Genomic DNA, 26,287 nt, shown 5'->3' with positions numbered 1-26,287 from the left:
TATATAATATACAGGGGGGTGTAATACACTGACAGCTCTGTACACACACATATATATATATATATATATAATATACAGGGGGGGTGTAATACACTGACAGCTCTGTACACATATATATATAATATACAGGGGGGTGTAATACACTGACAGCTCTGTACACATATATATATAATATACAGGGGGGTGTAATACACTGACAGCTCTGTACACATATATATATAATATACAGGGGGGTGTAATACACTGACAGCTCTGTACACACATATATATAATATACAGGGGGGTGTAATACACTGACAGCTCTGTACACATATATATATATAATATACAGGGGGGTGTAATACACTGACAGCTCTGTACACATATATATATATAATATACAGGGGGGGTGTAATACATTGACAGCTCTGTACACACATATATATATATAATATACAGGGGGGTGTAATACACTGACAGCTCTGTACACACACACATATATATATAATATACAGGGGGTGTAATACACTGACAGCTCTGTACACATATATATAATATACAGGGGGGTGTAATACACTGACAGCTCTGTACACACACATATATAATATACAGGGGGGGTGTAATATACTGACAGCTCTGTACACATATATATATATAATATACAGGGGGTGTAATACACTGACAGCTCTGTACACATATATATATATAATATACAGGGGGTGTAATACACTGACAGCTCTGTACACATATATATATATAATATACAGGGGGTGTAATACACTGACAGCTCTGTACACACATATATATAATATACAGGGGGGTGTAATACACTGACAGCTCTGTACACACATATATATAATATACAGGGGGGTGTAATATACTGACAGGTCTGTACACATATATATATATATAATATACAGGGGGGTGTAATACACTGACAGCTCTGTACACATATATATATATAATATACAGGGGGGGGTGTAATACACTGACAGCTCTGTACACATATATATATATAATATACAGGGGGTGTAATATACTGACAGCTCTGTACACATATATATATATATAATATACAGGGGGGGTGTAATACACTGACAGCTCTGTACACACATATATATATATAATATACAGGGGGGTGTAATACACTGACAGCTCTGTACACATATATATATATATAATATACAGGGGGGTGTAATATACTGACAGCTCTGTACACACACATATAATATATATATATATACAGGGGGGTGTAATACACTGACAGCTCTGTACACATATATATAATATACAGGGGGGTGTAATACACTGACAGCTCTGTACACATATATATAATATACAGGGGGTGTAATACACTGACAGCTCTGTACACATATATATATAATATACAGGGGGGTGTAATACACTGACAGCTCTGTACACATATATATATAATATACAGGGGGGTGTAATACACTGACAGCTCTGTACACATATATATATAATATACAGGGGGGTGTAATATACTGACAGCTCTGTACACACACACATTATATATATATACAGGGGGGTGTAATACACTGACAGCTCTGTACACTATTATAATATACAGGGGGGGTGTAATATACTGACAGCTCTGTACACACATATATATAATATACAGGGGGTGTAATACACTGACAGCTCTGTACACATATATATATATATAATACAGGGGGGTGTAATATACTGACAGCTCTGTACACATATATATATAATATACAGGGGGTGTAATACACTGACAGCTCTGTACACATATATATATATATATAATATACAGGGGGGGTGTAATATACTGACAGCTCTGTACACATATATATATATATATATATAATATACAGGGGGGTGTAATACACTGACCGCTCTGTACACATATATATATATAATATACAGGGGGGTGTAATACACTGACAGCTCTGTACACATATATATAATATACAGGGGGGGTGTAATATACTGACAGCTCTGTACACAATATATATAATATACAGGGGGGTGTAATACACTGACAGCTCTGTACACACATATATATATAATATACAGGGGGTGTAATACACTGACAGCTCTGTACACATATATATATATAATATACAGGGGGGGTGTAATACACTGACAGCTCTGTACACATATATATATATATATATAATATACAGGGGGTGTAATATACTGACAGCTCTGTACACATATATATATATATAATATACAGGGGGTGTAATATACTGACAGCTCTGTACACATATATATAATATACAGGGGGGTGTAATATACTGACAGCTCTGTACACATATATATATATATAATATACAGGGGGGGTGTAATACACTGACAGCTCTGTACACACATATATAATATACAGGGGGGTGTAATATACTGACAGCTCTGTACACATATATATAATATACAGGGGGGGTGTAATACACTGACAGCTCTGTACACATATATATATATATAATATACAGGGGGTGTAATACACTGACAGCTCTGTACACATATATATAATATACAGGGGGGGTGTAATACACTGACAGCTCTGTACACACATATATATATAATATACAGGGGGGTGTAATACACTGACAGCTCTGTACACATATATATATATATATAATATACAGGGGGGGTGTAATATACTGACAGCTCTGTACACACATATATATATATATAATATACAGGGGGGTGTAATACACTGACAGCTCTGTACACATATATAATATACAGGGGGGTGTAATACACTGACAGCTCTGTACACATATATATATATAATATACAGGGGGGTGTAATACACTGACAGCTCTGTACACACATATATATAATATACAGGGGGGTGTAATATACTGACAGCTCTGTACACATATATATATTATATATACAGGGGGGTGTAATACACTGACAGCTCTGTACACATATATATAATATACAGGGGGGTGTAATACACTGACAGCTCTGTACACATATATATATAATATACAGGGGGGTGTAATACACTGACAGCTCTGTACACATATATATATAATATACAGGGGGTGTAATACACTGACAGCTCTGTACACACACATATATATATAATATGCAGGGGGGTGTAATACACTGACAGCTCTGTACACATATATATATAATATACAGGGGGGTGTAATACACTGACAGCTCTGTACACATATATATATATATATAATATACAGGGGGGGTGTAATACACTGACAGCTCTGTACACATATATATATAATATACAGGGGGGGTGTAATATACTGACAGCTCTGTACACATATATATATATATATATAATATACAGGGGGGTGTAATATACTGACAGCTCTGTACACATATATATAATATACAGGGGGGTGTAATACACTGACAGCTCTGTACACATATATATAATATACAGGGGGGTGTAATATACTGACAGCTCTGTACACATATATATATATAATATACAGGGGGGGTGTAATACACTGACAGCTCTGTACACACATATATATAATATACAGGGGGGTGTAATACACTGACAGCTCTGTACACACACATATATATAATATACAGGGGGGTGTAATATACTGACAGCTCTGTACACATATATATATAATATACAGGGGGGGTGTAATACACTGACAGCTCTGTACACATATATATATAATATACAGGGGGGTGTAATACACTGACAGCTCTGTACACACATATATATAATATACAGGGGGGGTGTAATACACTGACAGCTCTGTACACATATATATATATAATATACAGGGGGGTGTAATATACTGACAGCTCTGTACACATATATAATATACAGGGGGGTGTAATATACTGACAGCTCTGTACACATATATATATATAATATACAGGGGGGTGTAATACACTGACAGCTCTGTACACATATATATAATATACAGGGGGGGTGTAATATACTGACAGCTCTGTACACATATATATATATAATATACAGGGGGGGTGTAATATACTGACAGCTCTGTACACATATATATATATATATATAATATACAGGGGGGTGTAATACACTGACAGCTCTATACACATATATATATATAATATACAGGGGGGTGTAATACACTGACCGCTCTGTACACACATATATATAATATACAGGGGGGTGTAATACACTGACAGCTCTGTACACATATATATATAATATACAGGGGGGTGTAATACACTGACAGCTCTGTACACATATATATATAATATACAGGGGGGTGTAATACACTGACAGCTCTGTACACATATATATATATAATATACAGGGGGGGTGTAATATACTGACAGCTCTGTACACATATATATATAATATACAGGGGGGGTGTAATACACTGACAGCTCTGTACACACATATATATATATATATATAATATACAGGGGGGTGTAATATACTGACAGCTCTGTACACATATATATATAATATACAGGGGGGTGTAATACACTGACAGCTCTGTACACACATATATATAATATACAGGGGGGGTGTAATACACTGACAGCTCTGTACACATATATATATATATAATATACAGGGGGGTGTAATACACTGACAGCTCTGTACACACATATATATAATATACAGGGGGGGTGTAATACACTGACAGCTCTGTACACACATATATATATAATATACAGGGGGGTGTAATATACTGACAGCTCTGTACACACATATATATAATATACAGGGGGGTGTAATACACTGACAGCTCTGTACACATATATATATATAATATACAGGGGGGTGTAATACACTGACAGCTCTGTACACACATATATATAATATACAGGGGGGTGTAATACACTGACAGCTCTGTACACACACATATATATAATATACAGGGGGGGGTGTAATACACTGACAGCTCTGTACACACATATATATATAATATACAGGGGGGTGTAATATACTGACAGCTCTGTACACACATATATATAATATACAGGGGGGGTGTAATACACTGACAGCTCTGTACACATATATATATATAATATACAGGGGGGTGTAATACACTGACAGCTCTGTACACACATATATATAATATACAGGGGGGGTGTAATACACTGACAGCTCTGTACACACATATATATAATATACAGGGGGGGTGTAATACACTGACAGCTCTGTACACATATATATATATAATATACAGGGGGGGTGTAATATACTGACAGCTCTGTACACACATATATATAATATACAGGGGGGGTGTAATATACTGACAGCTCTGTACACACATATATATAATATACAGGGGGGTGTAATACACTGACAGCTCTGTACACACATATATATAATATACAGGGGGGGTGTAATACACTGACAGCTCTGTACACATATATATATAATGTACAGGGGGGTGTAATACACTGACAGCTCTGTACACATATATATATATAATATACAGGGGGGTGTAATACACTGACAGCTCTGTACACACATATATATATAATATACAGGGGGGGTGTAATACACTGACAGCTCTGTACACATATATATATAATATACAGGGGGGTGTAATACACTGACAGCTCTGTACACATATATATATATAATATACAGGGGGGTGTAATACACTGACAGCTCTGTACACATATATATATATAATATACAGGGGGGTGTAATACACTGACAGCTCTGTACACATATATATAATATACAGGGGGGTGTAATATACTGACAGCTCTGTACACATATATATATAATATACAGGGGGGTGTAATACACTGACAGCTCTGTACACATATATATATAATATACAGGGGGGTGTAATATACTGACAGCTCTGTACACACATATATATATATATAATATACAGGGGGGGTGTAATATACTGACAGCTCTGTACACACATATATATAATATACAGGGGGGGTGTAATATACTGACAGCTCTGTACACACATATATATAATATACAGGGGGGTGTAATACACTGACAGCTCTGTACACATATATATATATATATATACAGGGGGGGTGTAATATACTGACAGCTCTGTACACACATATATATAATATACAGGGGGGGTGTAATACACTGACAGCTCTGTACACACACATATATATAATATACAGGGGGGGGTGTAATATACTGACAGCTCTGTACACATATATATATATATATAATATACAGGGGGGGTGTAATACACTGACCGCTCTGTACACATATATATAATATACAGGGGGGTGTAATACACTGACAGCTCTGTACACATATATATATATATAATATACAGGGGGGTGTAATATACTGACAGCTCTGTACACATATATATATATATAATATACAGGGGGGGTGTAATATACTGACAGCTCTGTACACATATATATATAATATACAGGGGGGGTGTAATACACTGACAGCTCTGTACACACACATATATATAATATACAGGGGGGTGTAATACACTGACAGCTCTGTACACATATATATATAATATACAGGGGGTGTAATACACTGACAGCTCTGTACACACACATATATATATAAATATACAGGGGGGTGTAATACACTGACAGCTCTGTACACATATATATATAATATACAGGGGGGTGTAATACACTGACAGCTCTGTACACATATATATATATAATATACAGGGGGGGTGTAATATACTGACAGCTCTGTACACACACATATATATATAATATACAGGGGGGTGTAATACACTGACAGCTCTGTACACATATATATAATATACAGGGGGGTGTAATATACTGACAGCTCTGTACACATATATATATATAATATACAGGGGGGTGTAATATACTGACAGCTCTGTACACACACATATATATATAATATACAGGGGGGTGTAATACACTGACAGCTCTGTACACATATATATAATATACAGGGGGGGTGTAATACACTGACAGCTCTGTACACATATATATATATATAATATACAGGGGGGTGTAATACACTGACAGCTCTGTACACATATATATATATATAATATACAGGGGGGTGTAATATACTGACAGCTCTGTACACACATATATATAATATACAGGGGGGTGTAATACACTGACAGCTCTGTACACACATATATATAATATACAGGGGGGGTGTAATACACTGACAGCTCGGTACACACATATATATATAATATACAGGGGGGTGTAATATACTGACAGCTCTGTACACACATATATATAATATACAGGGGGGTGTAATACACTGACAGCTCTGTACACATATATATATATAATATACAGGGGGGGTGTAATATACTGACAGCTCTGTACACACATATATATAATATACAGGGGGGTGTAATATACTGACAGCTCTGTACACATATATATATATAATATACAGGGGGGGTGTAATACACTGACAGCTCTGTACACATATATATATATAATATACAGGGGGGTGTAATATACTGACAGCTCTGTACACATATATATATAATATACAGGGGGGGTGTAATACACTGACAGCTCTGTACACATATATATATATAATATACAGGGGGGTGTAATACACTGACAGCTCTGTACACACATATATATAATATACAGGGGGTGTAATACACTGACAGCTCTGTACACATATATATATAATATACAGGGGGGTGTAATACACTGACAGCTCTGTACACATATATATATATATATAATATACAGGGGGGTGTAATACACTGACAGCTCTGTACACATATATATATATATAATATACAGGGGGGTGTAATATACTGACAGCTCTGTACACACATATATATATAATATACAGGGGGGGTGTAATACACTGACAGCTCTGTACACATATATATATATAATATACAGGGGGGGTGTAATACACTGACAGCTCTGTACACACATATATATATAATATACAGGGGGGGTGTAATATACTGACAGCTCTGTACACACACATATATATATAATATACAGGGGGGGTGTAATATACTGACAGCTCTGTACACATATATATATATATATAATATACAGGGGGGTGTAATACACTGACAGCTCTGTACACACATATATATATATAATATACAGGGGGGTGTAATACACTGACAGCTCTGTACACATATATATATATAATATACAGGGGGGTGTAATATACTGACAGCTCTGTACACATATATATAATATACAGGGGGGTGTAATACACTGACAGCTCTGTACACATATATATATATATATAATATACAGGGGGGTGTAATACACTGACAGCTCTGTACACACATATATATAATATACAGGGGGGGTGTAATACACTGACAGCTCTGTACACATATATATATAATATACAGGGGGGGTGTAATATACTGACAGCTCTGTACACATATATATATATATATATATATAATATACAGGGGGGTGTAATATACTGACAGCTCTGTACACATATATATATAATATACAGGGGGGTGTAATACACTGACAGCTCTGTACACACATATATATAATATACAGGGGGGTGTAATATACTGACAGCTCTGTACACATATATATATATATAATATACAGGGGGGGTGTAATACACTGACAGCTCTGTACACACATATATATATAATATACAGGGGGGGTGTAATATACTGACAGCTCTGTACACATATATATATATAATATACAGGGGGGTGTAATACACTGACAGCTCTGTACACACATATATATATAATATACAGGGGGGGTGTAATACACTGACAGCTCTGTACACATATATATATATAATATACAGGGGGGTGTAATATACTGACAGCTCTGTACACATATATATATAATATACAGGGGGGTGTAATATACTGACAGCTCTGTACACATATATATATATAATATACAGGGGGGTGTAATATACTGACAGCTCTGTACACATATATATAAATAATATACAGGGGGGTGTAATACACTGACAGCTCTGTACACATATATATATAATATACAGGGGGGTGTAATATACTGACAGCTCTGTACACATATATATATATATAATATACAGGGGGGTGTAATATACTGACAGCTCTGTACACACATATATATAATATACAGGGGGGGTGTAATATACTGACAGCTCTGTACACACATATATATATAATATACAGGGGGGTGTAATATACTGACAGCTCTGTACACACATATATATAATATACAGGGGGGGTGTAATACACTGACAGCTCTGTACACATATATATATAATATACAGGGGGGTGTAATACACTGACAGCTCTGTACACATATATATAATATACAGGGGGGGTGTAATACACTGACAGCTCTGTACACATATATATATAATATACAGGGGGGTGTAATATACTGACAGCTCTGTACACACATATATATAATATACAGGGGGGGTGTAATACACTGACAGCTCTGTACACACATATATATATATAATATACAGGGGGGTGTAATACACTGACAGCTCTGTACACATATATATATATAATATACAGGGGGGTGTAATATACTGACAGCTCTGTACACATATATATATATAATATACAGGGGGGTGTAATACACTGACAGCTCTGTACACACATATATATATAATATACAGGGGGGGTGTAATACACTGACAGCTCTGTACACATATATATATATAATATACAGGGGGGTGTAATACACTGACAGCTCTGTACACATATATATATATATAATATACAGGGGGGTGTAATATACTGACAGCTCTGTACACATATATATATATATAATATACAGGGGGGTGTAATACACTGACAGCTCTGTACACATATATATATAATATACAGGGGGGGTGTAATATACTGACAGCTCTGTACACACACATATATATATAATATACAGGGGGGGTGTAATATACTGACAGCTCTGTACACACATATATATATAATATACAGGGGGGTGTAATACACTGACAGCTCTGTACACACATATATATATAATATACAGGGGGGGTGTAATACATTGACAGCTCTGTACACATATATATATATAATATACAGGGGGGGTGTAATATACTGACAGCTCTGTACACACATATATATATAATATACAGGGGGGTGTAATATACTGACAGCTCTGTACACATATATATATAATATACAGGGGGGGTGTAATATACTGACAGCTCTGTACACATATATATATATAATATACAGGGGGGGTGTAATATACTGACAGCTCTGTACACACACATATATATATAATATACAGGGGGGTGTAATACACTGACAGCTCTGTACACACATATATATAATATACAGGGGGGGTGTAATATACTGACAGCTCTGTACATATATATATATATAATATACAGGGGGGTGTAATACACTGACAGCTCTGTACACATATATATATAATATACAGGGGGGGTGTAATACACTGACAGCTCTGTACACATATATATATAATATACAGGGGGTGTAATACACTGACAGCTCTGTACACATATATATATAATATACAGGGGGGTGTAATACACTGACAGCTCTGTACACATATATATATATAATATACAGGGGGGGTGTAATATACTGACAGCTCTGTACACACACATATATATATAATATACAGGGGGGTGTAATACACTGACAGCTCTGTACACATATATATATATAATATACAGGGGGGGTGTAATACACTGACAGCTCTGTACACATATATATATAATATACAGGGGGGTGTAATATACTGACAGCTCTGTACACACACATATATATATAATATACAGGGGGGTGTAATACACTGACAGCTCTGTACACATATATATATAATATACAGGGGGGTGTAATATACTGACAGCTCTGTACACACACATATATATAATATACAGGGGGGGTGTAATACACTGACAGCTCTGTACACACATATATATATAATATACAGGGGGGTGTAATACACTGACAGCTCTGTACACATATATATAATATACAGGGGGGTGTAATACACTGACAGCTCTGTACACATATATATATATAATATACAGGGGGGGTGTAATACACTGACAGCTCTGTACACATATATATATAATATACAGGGGGGGTGTAATATACTGACAGCTCTGTACACATATATATATAATATACAGGGGGGTGTAATACACTGACAGCTCTGTACACATATATATATAATATACAGGGGGGTGTAATACACTGACAGCTCTGTACACATATATATATATAATATACAGGGGGGTGTAATACACTGACAGCTCTGTACACATATATATATAATATACAGGGGGGTGTAATACACTGACAGCTCTGTACACATATATATAATATACAGGGGGGGTGTAATACACTGACAGCTCTGTACACATATATATATATATAATATACAGGGGGGTGTAATATACTGACAGCTCTGTACACATATACATATATATAATATACAGGGGGGTGTAATATACTGACAGCTCTGTACACATATATATAATATACAGGGGGGGTGTAATACACTGACAGCTCTGTACACACACATATATATAATATACAGGGGGGTGTAATACACTGACAGCTCTGTACACACACATATATATATAATATACAGGGGGGGTGTAATACACTGACAGCTCTGTACACACATATATATAATATACAGGGGGGTGTAATACACTGACAGCTCTGTACACACATATATATATAATATACAGGGGGGGTGTAATACACTGACAGCTCTGTACACACATATATATAATATACAGGGGGGTGTAATACACTGACAGCTCTGTACACACATATATATATAATATACAGGGGGGGTGTAATACACTGACAGCTCTGTACACACATATATATATAATATACAGGGGGGTGTAATACACTGACAGCTCTGTACACATATATATATATAATATACAGGGGGGTGTAATACACTGACAGCTCTGTACACACATATATATATATATAATATACAGGGGGGTGTAATATACTGACAGCTCTGTACACATATATATAATATACAGGGGGGTGTAATACACTGACAGCTCTGTACACACACATATATATAATATACAGGGGGGTGTAATATACTGACAGCTCTGTACACATATATATATATAATATACAGGGGGGTGTAATACACTGACAGCTCTGTACACACACATATATATAATATACAGGGGGGTGTAATACACTGACAGCTCTGTACACACATATATATATAATATACAGGGGGGTGTAATACACTGACAGCTCTGTACACACATATATATATAATATACAGGGGGGGTGTAATACACTGACAGCTCTGCAGTTCGGTGCGCGGTAGTTCGGTGTGTGGTGCGGCGCCGCTTGTCGGGCTGTTGAGGTTCCGGACCATCAGATGTTTTGCAGGTCCTGTTAGTCTCTGGTGCTGCGCTGGAGCCGGTGTATGACCTGTGACCTCCGCAGGACCTTCAGCTGATCACCCGCAGAGGAGCCGCCACGTGCTGGACTGTCAGGAGTCTGGTAACCTGGCGTGGGGTAATATGTGCAGTCCCACCACTATTCTGATGGGACCCCGGCTGCCCCTTTTCTGCTGCCCGTCCTGATGACCCGCACAGCGGCTCCGTGGGCTGCAGGATGATGAGACTCCTGATTTTGCGCCTCATCCCGTTTTTCTGTTCTTGGCGAGGGCTGTTACCCAGTAGACGCTCTTCCCTCGGCCTGTGCGGGGATCGGTCATTGCTGATAAGCGGCGGTTCACGTGGATGACATTCCCAGCGGCTTTAGAGTTTAGTGTTTGTTTCTATGACTCGGGCTGCGTTCACACGCACGTGAATCTGGTCCGTTCTGCATCCGCGCTCCGCGGGGGGCACGCGTTATTCACGCACTCGCAAAGCGCATCATTTTTTATTTTATTTTTCAATCGCATTGATGTGTAAATAACGTGAAAACTCGTGTGTGAGATCAATGGGTCCGCGTGCTGCGCGTGATCCACGTTCGTCTGAATGAGCCCTCAGTCTGTGGCGCCAGCGTTTCTTCTATTATCCGGATCTGTGCTTTATAACCAGTCCTTCTCCGCCTGCAGCTCCATGTACTTCGATGAAGACGGAGACCTGGCGCACGAATTCTACGAGGAAACAATTGTGACCAAAAACGGCCGGAAACGTGCGAAACTGAAACGTGTCCAGAAGAACCTGCGGCCCCAGGTAAATAGTAATTACCCATAAACAACACCTGACTGCAATCTATTGTTCTCTGTTATCAGACATGTCAGGCTGGGGGGAGGATGACTGTAGGACAGGTAAATGCAATCTATTGTTCTCTGTTATCAGACATGTCAGGCTGGGAGAGGATGACTGTAGGACAGGTGAATACAATCTATTGTTCTCTGTTATCAGACATGTCAGGCTGGGGGGAGGATGACTGTAGGACAGGTGAATGCAATCTATTGTTCTCTGTTATCAGACATGTCAGGCTGGGGAGGATGACTGTAGGACAGGTGAATACAGTCTATTGTTCTCTGTTATCAGACATGTCAGGCTGGGGGAGGATGACTGTAGGACAGGTGAGTACAATCTATTGTTCTCTGTTATCAGTCACAGAGCAGTATCTTTCCATCTGTTTCTCCTCAGGGCAACATCAAGTTAGATCATCCATGTATCCATGTGGATTTCCCAGTCGTACTATGTGAGGTCTGACATTACCACCCTCGCCTGCCAAGCTGCGCCCTCCTCTACCAACCTTTGCTCCCTATGCTGTGCTCCTGAGACAGGGAGCCCGAAGAGAGTGATGGGGGAGGCACAGGGAACCCCCCAAACAGACTTCTGAGTGGTACGTGCAGAGACAATGACTGGGCTGGGAATAGAAACAATTAACCCACGCTCTGCCATGGCCGACAAGATCACTTCTGGGGTGTAATGTTCTGCGGCCCCGCGGGTCTGTAGGCTGCTGGTCCTTTATCCCTTCTCGCTTTAATACTGTCAATCATGGGGGCGCCGTCTCCAACCTCAATCCTGTTCAGGGGGGACGCGGCTCAGCACTGACAGTAACTCCTCACAGCTGCCCAGGGCACCCGGCACGTGGCACAGATGCCAACCTGGCACCATGGAAGGGATAAGTTCTGGCCCCAGAAGCAGCGTCCGGCCTCTATCTCAATGGTCTTAATATTATCCAGCACATGTAGAGTTGTCAGTTGGTCTCCGCTACACCGCGTGGGGTAAGTGTGACCCGCTTGTACCCCTGGTAAGGGGGTGCTCTGCACTATGAGGGGGACAGTGGCGCTCGTCTCTGTGATGCACTGGTACAATCACACTTGTATGGAAGGTTCGGGTCCCGGCCACCTCCGTTTATTTATTACATGTATGTTTTAGTTCCATGTTCCCGAGCTGTGCAGCGCCCCTCGTCCTCATGAGCCCCGATCAGACTGATCACTGTTTATTTTAGCCTGACATGTAGGAGGGGGAGATCGGGGGCGCTGGGAAACTCCCCAATAAAACCTACGTTTTGTAAGTTGGACTCCTGGTGTCATTGTTCATGTTATTCCAGATCCTGGTGCCGGGTTTCTCTGCGCTGATAATAATCTGCTGGCACCAGGCCCTGATATGAAGACTGAGAACGACCTGCTAGTTACAGCAGGAGACCCCTGCCCACCCCATAGGTGGAGCTGCGTGGGTTAATAGTCTGTGATGGAAAGTTCTGGCGATTGTAATGAAGCAGTGACCTATCCTGAACCTTCTCTCCTCCATCTCTATACTGACCCCACCAGATGCCGGATTCGTGCTGGGGGGTGTATTAGAGAGTTGCAGACCGCACTGATTTCCGCCTATGGCCATAGCAGATAACGGATGATGGAATTAACCGACCGTCAGATGTGTACGGGGGCGGCCGGGATGTCTCCTGCCATCGAGGAGCGGATGTGGTTGGTTTCATCACGCCGTGTCAGAGGGGTCGGTCTGATCTCCCACCACCCACTCATCTGCATAATACAAGTCCATAGGGAATAGCGCCTCCTTCAGACGAGGTTGTGAATCTGCGGCATAGTCAACGTCTCCTCGGGGGCGGGGCTACAATTATATAAAGTCCAGAAAAAAAGTGGGAGCCAAGAAGCGCTGCTTCATCACAAATTAATGACGTCCTCCCGTAGGTAATATGTAATTCTGTTTTAATAGGGTGACGCATTTCGACACTGAACTGGGAGGTGGGCGCCATTTTGAGACTTCTTAAAGCTTGCGTCCAGAGCCGCGGCGTTGGTCTTGTTTGGTATTAGGGGGATATTTGTTAAATTCCAAAAGCGCATCCGAATTTACATAGACGCCAGTTTGGTATCGAAATGCGTCGCCCTATTAAACCTTATTAAAACCGAGTTACGTATTCCCTACTGGAGAACGTCTTTAATGTGTCATGAAGTTGCGCTTTTTGGATTTAATGCAAAACTACGCGACCGCATACTGTTGTCCCACCGGTGAGGAAGCAGCTGAAACGACATCACTTATTCCTTATAATCAGTGTCGTGCCTGGACGTCGCACAACCTGCCCCGCTGAGGTGCCCTCCTACACCCGTATCCTGTCTCTTCCAAATAATATTGGTATTTCTACAACAGCAGGCGCTTTCTTCTTTAATTTTTACAGATTAACCATCATATATAGACTATGGAGAGCCGCCACGTCTCGTGTATAGGCTATAGAGAGCCGCCACGTCTCGTGTATAGGCTATAGAGAGCCGCCACGTCTCGTGTATAGGCTATAGAGAGCCGCCACGTCTCGTGTATAGGCTATAGAGAGCCGCCACGTCTCGTGTATAGGCTATAGAGAGCCGCCACGTCTCGTGTATAGGCTATAGAGAGCCGCCACGTCTCGTGTATAGGCTATAGAGAGCCGCCACGTCTCGTGTATAGGCTATAGAGAGCCGCCACGTCTCGTGTATAGGCTATAGAGAGCCGCCACGTCTCGTGTATAGGCTATAGAGAGCCGCCACGTCTCGTGTATAGGCTATAGAGAGCCGCCACGTCTCGTGTATAGGCTATAGAGAGCCGCCACGTCTCGTGTATAGGCTATAGAGAGCCGCCACGTCTCGTGTATAGGCTATAGAGAGCCGCCACGTCTCGTGTATAGGCTATAGAGAGCCGCCACGTCTCGTGTATATATGCTATAGAGAGCCGCCACGTCTCGTGTAGAGGCTATAGAGAGCCGCCACGTCTCGTGTAGAGGCTATAGAGAGCCGCCACGTCTCGTGTATAGGCTATAGAGAGCCGCCACGTCTCGTGTATAGGCTATAGAGAGCCGCCACGTCTCGTGTATAGGCTATAGAGAGCCGCCACGTCTCGTGTATAGGCTATAGAGAGCCGCCACGTCTCGTGTATAGGCTATAGAGAGCCGCCACGTCTCGTGTATAGGCTATAGAGAGCCGCCACGTCTCGTGTATAGGCTATAGAGAGCCGCCACGTCTCGTGTATAGGCTATAGAGAGCCGCCACGTCTCGTGTATAGGCTATAGAGAGCCGCCACGTCTCGTGTATAGGCTATAGAGAGCCGCCACGTCTCGTGTATAGGCTATAGAGAGCCGCCACGTCTCGTGTATAGGCTATAGAGAGCCGCCACGTCTCGTGTATAGGCTATAGAGAGCCGCCACGTCTCGTGTATAGGCTATAGAGAGCCGCCACGTCTCGTGTATAGGCTATAGAGAGCCGCCACGTCTCGTGTATAGGCTATAGAGAGCCGCCACGTCTCGTGTATAGGCTATAGAGAGCCGCCACGTCTCGTGTATAGGCTATAGAGAGCCGCCACGTCTCGTGTATAGGCTATAGAGAGCCGCCACGTCTCGTGTATAGGCTATAGAGAGCCGCCACGTCTCGTGTATAGGCTATAGAGAGCCGCCACGTCTCGTGTATAGGCTATAGAGAGCCGCCACGTCTCGTGTATAGGCTATAGAGAGCCGCCACGTCTCGTGTATAGGCTATAGAGAGCCGCCACGTCTCGTGTATAGGCTATAGAGAGCCGCCACGTCTCGTGTATAGGCTATAGAGAGCCGCCACGTCTCGTGTATATATGCTATAGAGAGCCGCCACGTCTCGTGTAGAGGCTATAGAGAGCCGCCACGTCTCGTGTAGAGGCTATAGAGAGCCGCCACGTCTCGTGTATAGGCTATAGAGAGCCGCCACGTCTCGTGTATAGGCTATAGAGAGCCGCCACGTCTCGTGTATAGGCTATAGAGAGCCGCCACGTCTCGTGTATAGGCTATAGAGAGCCGCCACGTCTCGTGTATAGGCTATAGAGAGCCGCCACGTCTCGTGTATAGGCTATAGAGAGCCGCCACGTCTCGTGTATAGGCTATAGAGAGCCGCCACGTCTCGTGTATAGGCTATAGAGAGCCGCCACGTCTCGTGTATAGGCTATAGAGAGCCGCCACGTCTCGTGTATAGGCTATAGAGAGCCGCCACGTCTCGTGTATAGGCTATAGAGAGCCGCCACGTCTCGTGTATAGGCTATAGAGAGCCGCCACGTCTCGTGTATAGGCTATAGAGAGCCGCCACGTCTCGTGTATAGGCTATAGAGAGCCGCCACGTCTCGTGTATATATGCTATAGAGAGCCGCCACGTCTCGTGTAGAGGCTATAGAGAGCCGCCACGTCTCGTGTAGAGGCTATAGAGAGCCGCCACGTCTCGTGTATAGGCTATAGAGAGCCGCCCCGTATCGTGTCCTGTGTATAGGATATAGAGGACCGTCGTGTATAGGCAATAGAGAGCCATCACGTATTGTGTCTTGTATGTAGGATATAGAGTACTGTCACGTGTCGTGTCTCGTGTTTAGGCTATAGAGAGCCGCCACGTCTCGTGTCTTCTGTATAGGCAGTAGAGCCGCCACGTATCATGTCTCGTGTATAGGCTATAGAGAGCCGCCCCGTATCGTGTCTCGTGTATAGGCTATAGAGAGACGTCAGGTATTGTCTTGTGTATAGACTATAGAGCCGCTACGTATCATGTCTCATGTATAGGATATAGAGGACTGCCACGTATAGTGTCTTGTGTATAGGCTTTAGAGCGCCGCCACGTATCATGTCTCGTGTATAGACTAGAAAGCCGCCACGTATAGTGTCTTGTGTATAGGCTATAGGGAGCCGCTATGATTAGTGTATAGGCTATAGAGAGGCGCCACGTATCGTGTCTTGTGTATAGGCTATAGGGAGCCGCTATGATTAGTGTATAGGCTATAGAGAGGCGCCACGTATCGTGTCTTGTGTATAGGCTATAGTGAGCCGCTATGATTAGTGTATAGGCTATAGAGCCGCCCCGTATCGTGTCTTGTGTATAGGCTATAGGGAGCCGCTATGATTAGTGTATAGGCTATAGAGAGGCGCCACGTATCGTGTCTTGTGTATAGGCTATAGGGAGCCGCTATGATTAGTGTATAGGCTATAGAGAGGCGCCACGTATCGTGTCTTGTGTATAGGCTATAGTGAGCCGCTATGATTAGTGTATAGGCTATAGAGCCGCCCCGTATCGTGTCTTGTGTATAGGCTATAGAGAGCCGCCACGTATCGTGTCTTGTGTATAGGCCATAGGGAGCCGCTATGATTGGTGTATAGGCTATAGAGAGGCGCCACGTGTCTTGTGTATAGGCTATAGGGAGCCGCTATGCAGTGGCGGATTATAAACGCACATCATTTTAAATCGCGGTCGGACTCACTAATGGCCGTTCACAAGAAGCGCCGCTAATGGCCGTTGAGAGGGAGGGGCGGGCGGACTGCAACAGAGGGCAGCCCAGTGCTGAGGAGGAGGAGGAGGGGGATGGATATCAATTGCTGGATAGGACTAGCAGACGTGCGTCTGCTAGTCGTGGTAGAACACGCCCCTCTGACGCTTCACGTACCGCCAGTGAGGAACAGACGAGAAGGGCGGTGGTTGAGCAACGAGGAGGTTAGTGTTCATGTTCGTCTCCATCTTAATTTACATCTAAGTGACTCCAGAGGACTCCATGAAGGGGGGAATAACCCCCCATCCCATCCCCCATAGAGCTCTCAGTGTTTCAGTATTTATTATACAGCAGGGGGGTCTGAGCAGTGTAACTCACTGCAGAGGACTCTATGGGGGGACAATAATTTCCCTCCATAGACACTCAGCAGTGAGTTACACGCTCAACCCCCCCCCTGCTGTATAATAAATACTGAAATCCTGAGAGCTCTATGGGGGATGGGATGGGGGGTTATTCCCCCCTTCATGGAGTCCTCTGGAGTCACTTAGATGGTTAGAACCCCCCCTCCCCCATTCAGTATAATCCCCCCTTCCCATAGAGCCCTCACTAGTTACTAATATATTACAAGGGTAAGTCAAATTGTCTGACTTCTGGGGGCTGTATAGGGGGGTCTGAGCGACGGGCCCTATGGGGGGGCTACCCCCCCCCCCACAGAGATGTCAGAATCAGACACTCAGACCTCCCTATAGAGCCCCCAGAAGTCAGACAAGCTCACCTCCCCTTGCAATATAATCCCCCCATACAGCCCTCAGTTTTCCCATAAGAAAAATGTATGACATATCCACCATCCGTAAGTCCCATAAAACTGAATGACGGTTACGGAAGCAGTGTCTCTCGCCGACTCCCTCTGATCACTAAAACTAAGCGTCGGAAGCACTCGTGTGAGCGCTGAGCCACTTGGTTTCTGTTTCCGGAAAGCTGAGCAGCTTATGTACGGGCTCATAGAAAGTCAATGAGCCCGTACACCGCTACTTTGGCTTTCCGGAAAAAGCCAAACAGAAATGAAGTGGCTCTTTGCTCACATGAGCGCTTCTGCCGCTTAGTCTCCGCACCCGGACTCCCACCCATCAAAAGTTCTGACATGTCACTATGACATGTTAGAAGTTTGTTAAAAATTGACTTACCCTTTAGGCCTCATTTACACGAGCGTGTGCGTTTTGCTCACGCAAAAACTGCGGCGTTTTCCGTGTGCAAAAGGCACTTAACGGCTCCATGTGTCATCAGTGTATGATGCGCGGCTGCGAGATTTTCGCGCAGCCGCCATCATTCTGACTAGAGATGAGCGAACTTATGAAATGTTCGGTTCGGCTAGTTCGCCGAATTTCACGAAAAAGTTCGATTCGGACCGAACCTGTAATTTCTGTGCGCCGAGCATGGTACTGTCCAGGGTGCTGATAGAGTTAATGGGCTGCACTAACTCTTTCAACAACCTTGACAGTACATGCTCGGCGCACGGAAAATACAATTTTAATGTAATAAAAAAAAAAAAAAATACGTTCATACTTACATTCCTCCTGTCCGGCCTCCAGCGATGACGTTTCATCCATGTCGCCGCTGCAGCCAATCACAGGCTGTAGTGGCGGTCACGCACGTCAGGATGACGTCAGAAGGCCGGCCTCCAGGAATGACGCTTCATCCCACGTGACAGCCTCTGCAGCCAATCACAGGCTCCTCTCCTGAAATACTCTGTGCTGCCTTAAACTCTGTGGACAGGTCAGGATCCTGTTTCTTTTAAATGCTGCTGGGGAACCCGCTCGATCCATTATATAAGTCTGCGCTACAGTGCAGCATTTAAAAAAAACCAGGATCCTGACCTGTCCACAGAGTTTAAGGCAGCACAGAGTATTTCAGGAGATGAGCGTGCAGATTCAGTGCTGCTGTAAACTCTGCTCTTACCATTACGTAGCTCAGTCTGTTACCTCTCCTCCACTCCTGTCCTCAATAACACCTTCACATGATTGGCAAGTCACCACGTAATGGTAAGAGCAGAGTTCACAGCAGCACAGAGTATTTCAGGAGAGGAGCGTGCAGATTCTGTGCTGCTGTGAACTCTGTGTGAGGGGGGCCCAAGTTGTATCAACAGCCCAGGGCCCATGGTACACTTAATCCGCCACTGCCGCTCTGATTAGTGTATAGGCTATAGAGCCGCCCCGTATCGTGTCTTGTGTATAGGCTATAGAGAGCCGCCACGTATCGTGTCTCGTGTATAGGCTATAGAGAGAGGTCAGGTGTTGTCTTGTGTATAGACTATAGAGCCGCTACATATCATGTCTCATGTATAGGATATAGAGGACTGCCACGTATCGTGTCTTGTGTATAGGCTATAGAGAGCCGCCACGTATCGTGTCTCGTGTATAGGCTATAGAGAGAGGTCAGGTGTTGTCTTGTGTATAGACTATAGAGCCGCTACATATCATGTCTCATGTATAGGATATAGAGGACTGCCACGTATAGTGTCTTGTGTATAGGCTATAGAGCGCCGCCACGTATCATGTCTCGTGTATAGACTAGAGAGCCGCCACGTATCGTGTCTTGTGTATAGGCTATAGGGAGCCGCTATGATTAGTGTATAGGCTATAGAGAGCCGCCACGTATCGTGTCTCGTGTATAGGCTGTAGGGAGCTGCTGTGATTAGTGTAAAGGCTATAGAGAGCCGCTGTGTCTCGGCTATAGAGAAAAAAAAGTGCACACGTAATAACGCTGGACAGAGTAAATTAGTAATTCCCTGCAGGCAGCGCCGGTGACCCCCAGAGCCCCGGTGCAGATCATTTTCTTGTGTCCTTAAGAGGCCGCAGCCAAAACCGACTCCGGAAATCCTCAATTCTACACATTTTGAAGGATCAGCAGAACATGGATTTGTCAGAATATCTGACTCATTTCTTCTGTTTCATCCTGGTCATAGAAGACAGGGAAAAAATAAAATAATCTCGGCCTTGTCTTACACCTGTCTGTCCACACGAGGGCGCTCTTCCCCTGGCAATCTGCTGCAGCCTGCGCTGGACGGTTAGGTGTCGGTAAATCACTCATCTGGTGTAAGGAAGGAATCCGCACGTTTATTACAGACCGGTCTGGCTTCTGTTCCTGCATCAGTCTTCGTAATGTCGCTGCAGAATTTACATTGTCCATTAACGTTGGACATTATCTGCATTTGTCTATGAGTTTCAAATTAATGAATGCTCTCAATGGTGGATCTGAGAGAGGCCGGCCGGCTGGAGAGACCATGACACGCAACGTCAGTGTTCAAACAGTCTCTGCCATGGGGGGCAGATGCATCTTTATTTATAATGAAGAGAGAGAAGGTGTTCCCCTCATGCTTACACATATACATACCACATATGGTAAAACATAGAGTTCCAAGCTTATCTTAACATATATATTTAGTTTAAATGGATTGCAAGTGTTTTTGGGTTTTGTCATGTCAGCCCTTGTATCAGCTGATTACAAGGTCATTAGGTCATGTGGCCGAAGCCTTAGAATAGAATACTCATCCCCCCTGTCGGCTGTTGTTAGCAGATCTTTGAGCTTTAGTGACAACTCAACTGTCCATTCAAAGCAATATATGTTCACACATGTAAAGATAATTAAAATATTTTTGACAATTCCCTTCTTTTGAACATAAAATTGCTTAGCCATGTATTAGAATATTCGTTCGAGATTACGTTCTGACTAGATCCCCTAGACCAGGGCATTTTTTTAATGCCATTCACCGCGAAACGAATACTCAGGATACGTGTCTAGCAATAGGTGAGTGTACAGCGTTACATACTGTACACACCTGAAGATTTAGGGAATTACAGGTTTCACCATTCGGGCAAACCCATCTATCTTGGTGGTTTTCTACGACTTGACAGATAACTTTATCAGGTGTAGAAGCATTTAGTGTCACATAAACAGGTGGCTCTGAATGTTTCCTCCCACCTCGGTTCTTAGGGTGGTGGGTGGTCTGGACCTCATGAATTTTAATATCCTGTGTTGTTTTCTTAACTGCTGATACTTTTGCGATCAAACATGTTACATAATATATCTCTATCTAAGTAGCTGGTTGTAGTCTAGCTAAGGTACATACTCCTGGTCTCCTGGGTGGCAACCACTTATATGCCTCGTACCCACATATATGACATACATGTTGGGTTGAAGCACATCCCTGGAGTGATTTAACACTCCTGCAATCCAGGAGAACAAGATCATGTCCCGTCCGGTGGCATTCATCGATGCCACCCCCTTTATTAGTTAGATTACCTCGTGTTACACCCTCTAGACCCTGCGTCATCCATTTTCTAGCTGTCTCGGAGCACTGGGAGCTGCCAGTTGCTCTTATCCCCAGACTATACATATTCTGTGTCTCTTCCCTCACAGCTGGTGAGGTTTACAGCATCAAACAACATGTCATTTTTATTAACCTGACCCATGTTTACACATCACACACTGTCATTGTGGTAACATCTAATCATGGACGGTTGTATTCCTGGCCTGAGATCTGTTTTCCGCAGCGCTTCCCTCTTTGAATATCTTACACGGGTAAACAGACAGGGAACCAATACCCACGCTGCTATTACAAGAGAAACAACTCCAGTAGAGTTAGGGTTAAGCGCTAGAGAAAAGAGATGGGACTGCAAGGCCAAGGCAATAACTTCATCTATCTTCACATATGGCATCGTTTTTGAATGGAAACATATACAATAGTCCAGCAATGTAGTCAATACTGATATCACTTGATGTTTGATAAACTTGTCATTAAACTCTTCTTCCAGCTCATCGTTTAGACAATAGGTAAAGTAGAGATGACAGAGAAGAAGGTCAGCTGGAGCTTGACGAGACCCATAGTTCAGCATCGTGATTGAGGACCTGTCAGCAGTGACCGGCATGTCCAAGTTCTTTCCTTCCAATGTCACGGATGTGGAAGTTGTGAGCTGGACTTGGTGCGGACGTCACAGTGCGGCTGTGGTGCTTTACGGTGTCTCTTTAAACACGCCAAGTCCCCGGCTGTAAACAATGTCCTCCTTTCACTGAGGATCTGGAATGGAATCATAAACATATTTATACATCTGCGTGAGCTGTTTCTTCAGAGCTCCCACATAACTGGTGAGGTCAGAGGGCAATGGGCAGGCGCTCAGTCCAGGGTTTATGGGTTTCAGCCATGACCTTCTGGATTTTTAACTTTAAAGTCCCATTCCACCTTTCTACCTTCCCATTGCTCTTGGGATACGGGGTGTGAAAAGCTGCTCTATACCCAGGACCTGCAGGATGTCTTGGAGTTCCTCTCCAGTAAAGTGAATTCCTCTATCACTTTCTATTGTCTCAGGGACCCCATATCTACATACCACTTCTGAGAGCCATCTTTTTTTTTGCTGTGGCCCTACGTTACTGGCCACGCCTCAGGCCACCCAGAGAACAGATCTACACGGACCGGTACATGTTCATACTGTCCCACCTTTGGTAACGGAGTCAATCTGCAATCGCTGATATGGGTGGGCCGCCTTTACCATATGCCTTTTTGCAACCTGCACAGTCTTGCCTATGTTATGGCAGACACATATCATGCACCTCTGGACAAATCTGGCAACAGCACCTGCTGAAACCCCGGGGGTACCCACCATTTAGTCACCATTGCACTCATTCCTTCTCTTGACACCTGCGTTGGTCCGTGCATTAGTTGGGTTATCATGGGGAAGAGGACTCTGGGTAGGCACATCCTGTTACCCACCTTCCATATTCCATCCTCCCCTTCACTGGCACCTTTTGTCTGCCAATGTCCTTTTTCCTCTTATATGGCTTGACTTTGTAGTCTACTTAATATTATCATGTCTATGGGACCAGATACTATGCTGGTCAAGAATACCTCGTCCTCCTCTATGAGGGATATGAGAGCCGCAGCCTTTGCAGCCTCGTCTACTAGTCTATTTCCCCTCGCTTCGGGGGTAGTTTGCATTTTAGTAAGAGCTTGCACTTTACGTATATTTACCTGCTTTGGCAGTGTCAGAGCCTCAAACAGTTCTCTCACTCTCTCAACATTATGGGTTTACCCGTGGATCCAGCAAAATCTCTGCTCCAGATTAGGCCATAATCATGTGCAATACCAAAAGCATATCTAGAGTCAGTATATATATATTTGCGGTTTTACCTTCAGTCAGTCTACACACCTCAGAGAGTACCTTCACCTCCACCTCCTGTGCGGACACAGAGGATGGGAGTGGTTGTTACTTTATTACCTCTGTTTCAGTAGTGACAGTATATACCCAGTCTTGTAGCATCCTTCATGGTGGTACCTGGAACCATCTACAAGAGAAACTCAAAAGCTGGATTAGATATTGGATCCCCTGTTACATTTTTTTAATGTTTTTATCTCTATTGGCATTCAATACAATTATGTTGGTGACCTGTGTACTGGGGAATCAAATGTGCTGGGAAATCAACTTCCCACCAGGCCGGAAATTCACTGTCTGCTGTTTCCTGCGACTTATCCCATTCCCTCTCAAGTCCCCCATTGACCATGTATCCTTCTCTTCCTCCTCTGTTGAACCCTGCGGAAGCAATGTAGTAGGGTTCAACACTGTACATCTCTGTATGGTTAGTTTTATATGGGGTGATGAGACTGGTCTTATACTTTGTAGACATATACTTAGTGTGTGCTTGATGAAGAATCTCACTAACAGCACGGGGCACCCTGAGAACTAGAGGCTAATCTTAGCACTATGTCTATTGTCTTGTCTTTGAGTAGAGCAGCTGCTGCTACTACACAGATACAAGACGGAAGGTACAACGTTGTTTGGCATTCTGAGGGAGAGGGGATTATTATAAGGACATACACGTTTCTTCAGTACCTCGGCCTCCAAATACTGTCTTATCTGGTTATCAATACTTTTCAACTGTGGGAGGCTCGGAGGGCACTGCTTCAACTGAGGTTTGGGGCTGTTTGCAAACAATTTTAACAATCACAGGGGCCACAGACATGCGTCCTACATCTGTTTACCCTGTGCCCAGAAGAAGGACAGGACTGCCCTCAATATTTCCTGAGGTGTGAGGTCTCCTCCTAGTGCAATCCCCATAGAGTGCAGCACACATGGAATTTTGCATATCATCAGTAACTTCAATCTGTCCATCAGACTTATATTGGATGACAACCTACATTGCTGCAAGGAGGTCAGAAACGAAAGATTGACTGGACAGGAATCTGACACCATAAACGTGACAACAGCTCCTGTGAATGCTGTCATCTTATTTGCATTTTCATTTCATAAAATATATTCCCTGTGTGTGTGTGTGTGTGTGTGTGTGTTGTGCTTATGTAATGTATATACCATCATTCAACAGAAAGGATACTCTTATAATTAAATAATAGAGCTTTGCGAAATAGCAAAATACTTGTTTCCTTAATTAGTATATGTCAATATTAAATAAACCAATCCATTAACACAAATGATGAAACACATCGTGCACTATACGCGTCATCACATGCCAATAGAAACCTTTAATATCAAATAATCATAAACTAAAATGTAACAATGACATAAAAATCTTTCTTGTTGACTCACTTCTCATGTGGTGATTTCAAAGAAACCATTTCCCTTTAAAAATAGTTCAGCGCACACACCGGTCACTCACACACCAGTCACTCACACACCGGTCACTCACACACCAGTCACTCACACACCGGCCACTCACACACCAGTCACTCACACACCA

General features: G+C 42.6%; 1 protein-coding gene across 1 annotated transcript; it reads left to right on the top strand.

The window, feature by feature from the left end:
• Nucleotides 1–12,862: 12,862 nt before the first annotated feature.
• TUSC2 (tumor suppressor 2, mitochondrial calcium regulator) lies at nt 12,863–14,366 on the top strand. Its single transcript, XM_075847901.1, has 2 exons — nt 12,863–13,063; nt 13,490–14,366. Exons 1-2 carry the CDS (start codon nt 12,863–12,865, stop codon nt 13,553–13,555), a joined length of 267 nt encoding a protein of 88 aa, XP_075704016.1. The 3' UTR covers nt 13,556–14,366.
• Nucleotides 14,367–26,287: the final 11,921 nt, after the last annotated feature.

This window comes from Rhinoderma darwinii, unplaced genomic scaffold (assembly GCF_050947455.1).
Source record: "Rhinoderma darwinii isolate aRhiDar2 unplaced genomic scaffold, aRhiDar2.hap1 Scaffold_1022, whole genome shotgun sequence".
Lineage (NCBI taxonomy): Eukaryota > Metazoa > Chordata > Amphibia > Anura > Rhinodermatidae > Rhinoderma > Rhinoderma darwinii.
This window is presented reverse-complemented; position numbering and strand designations above follow the sequence as displayed.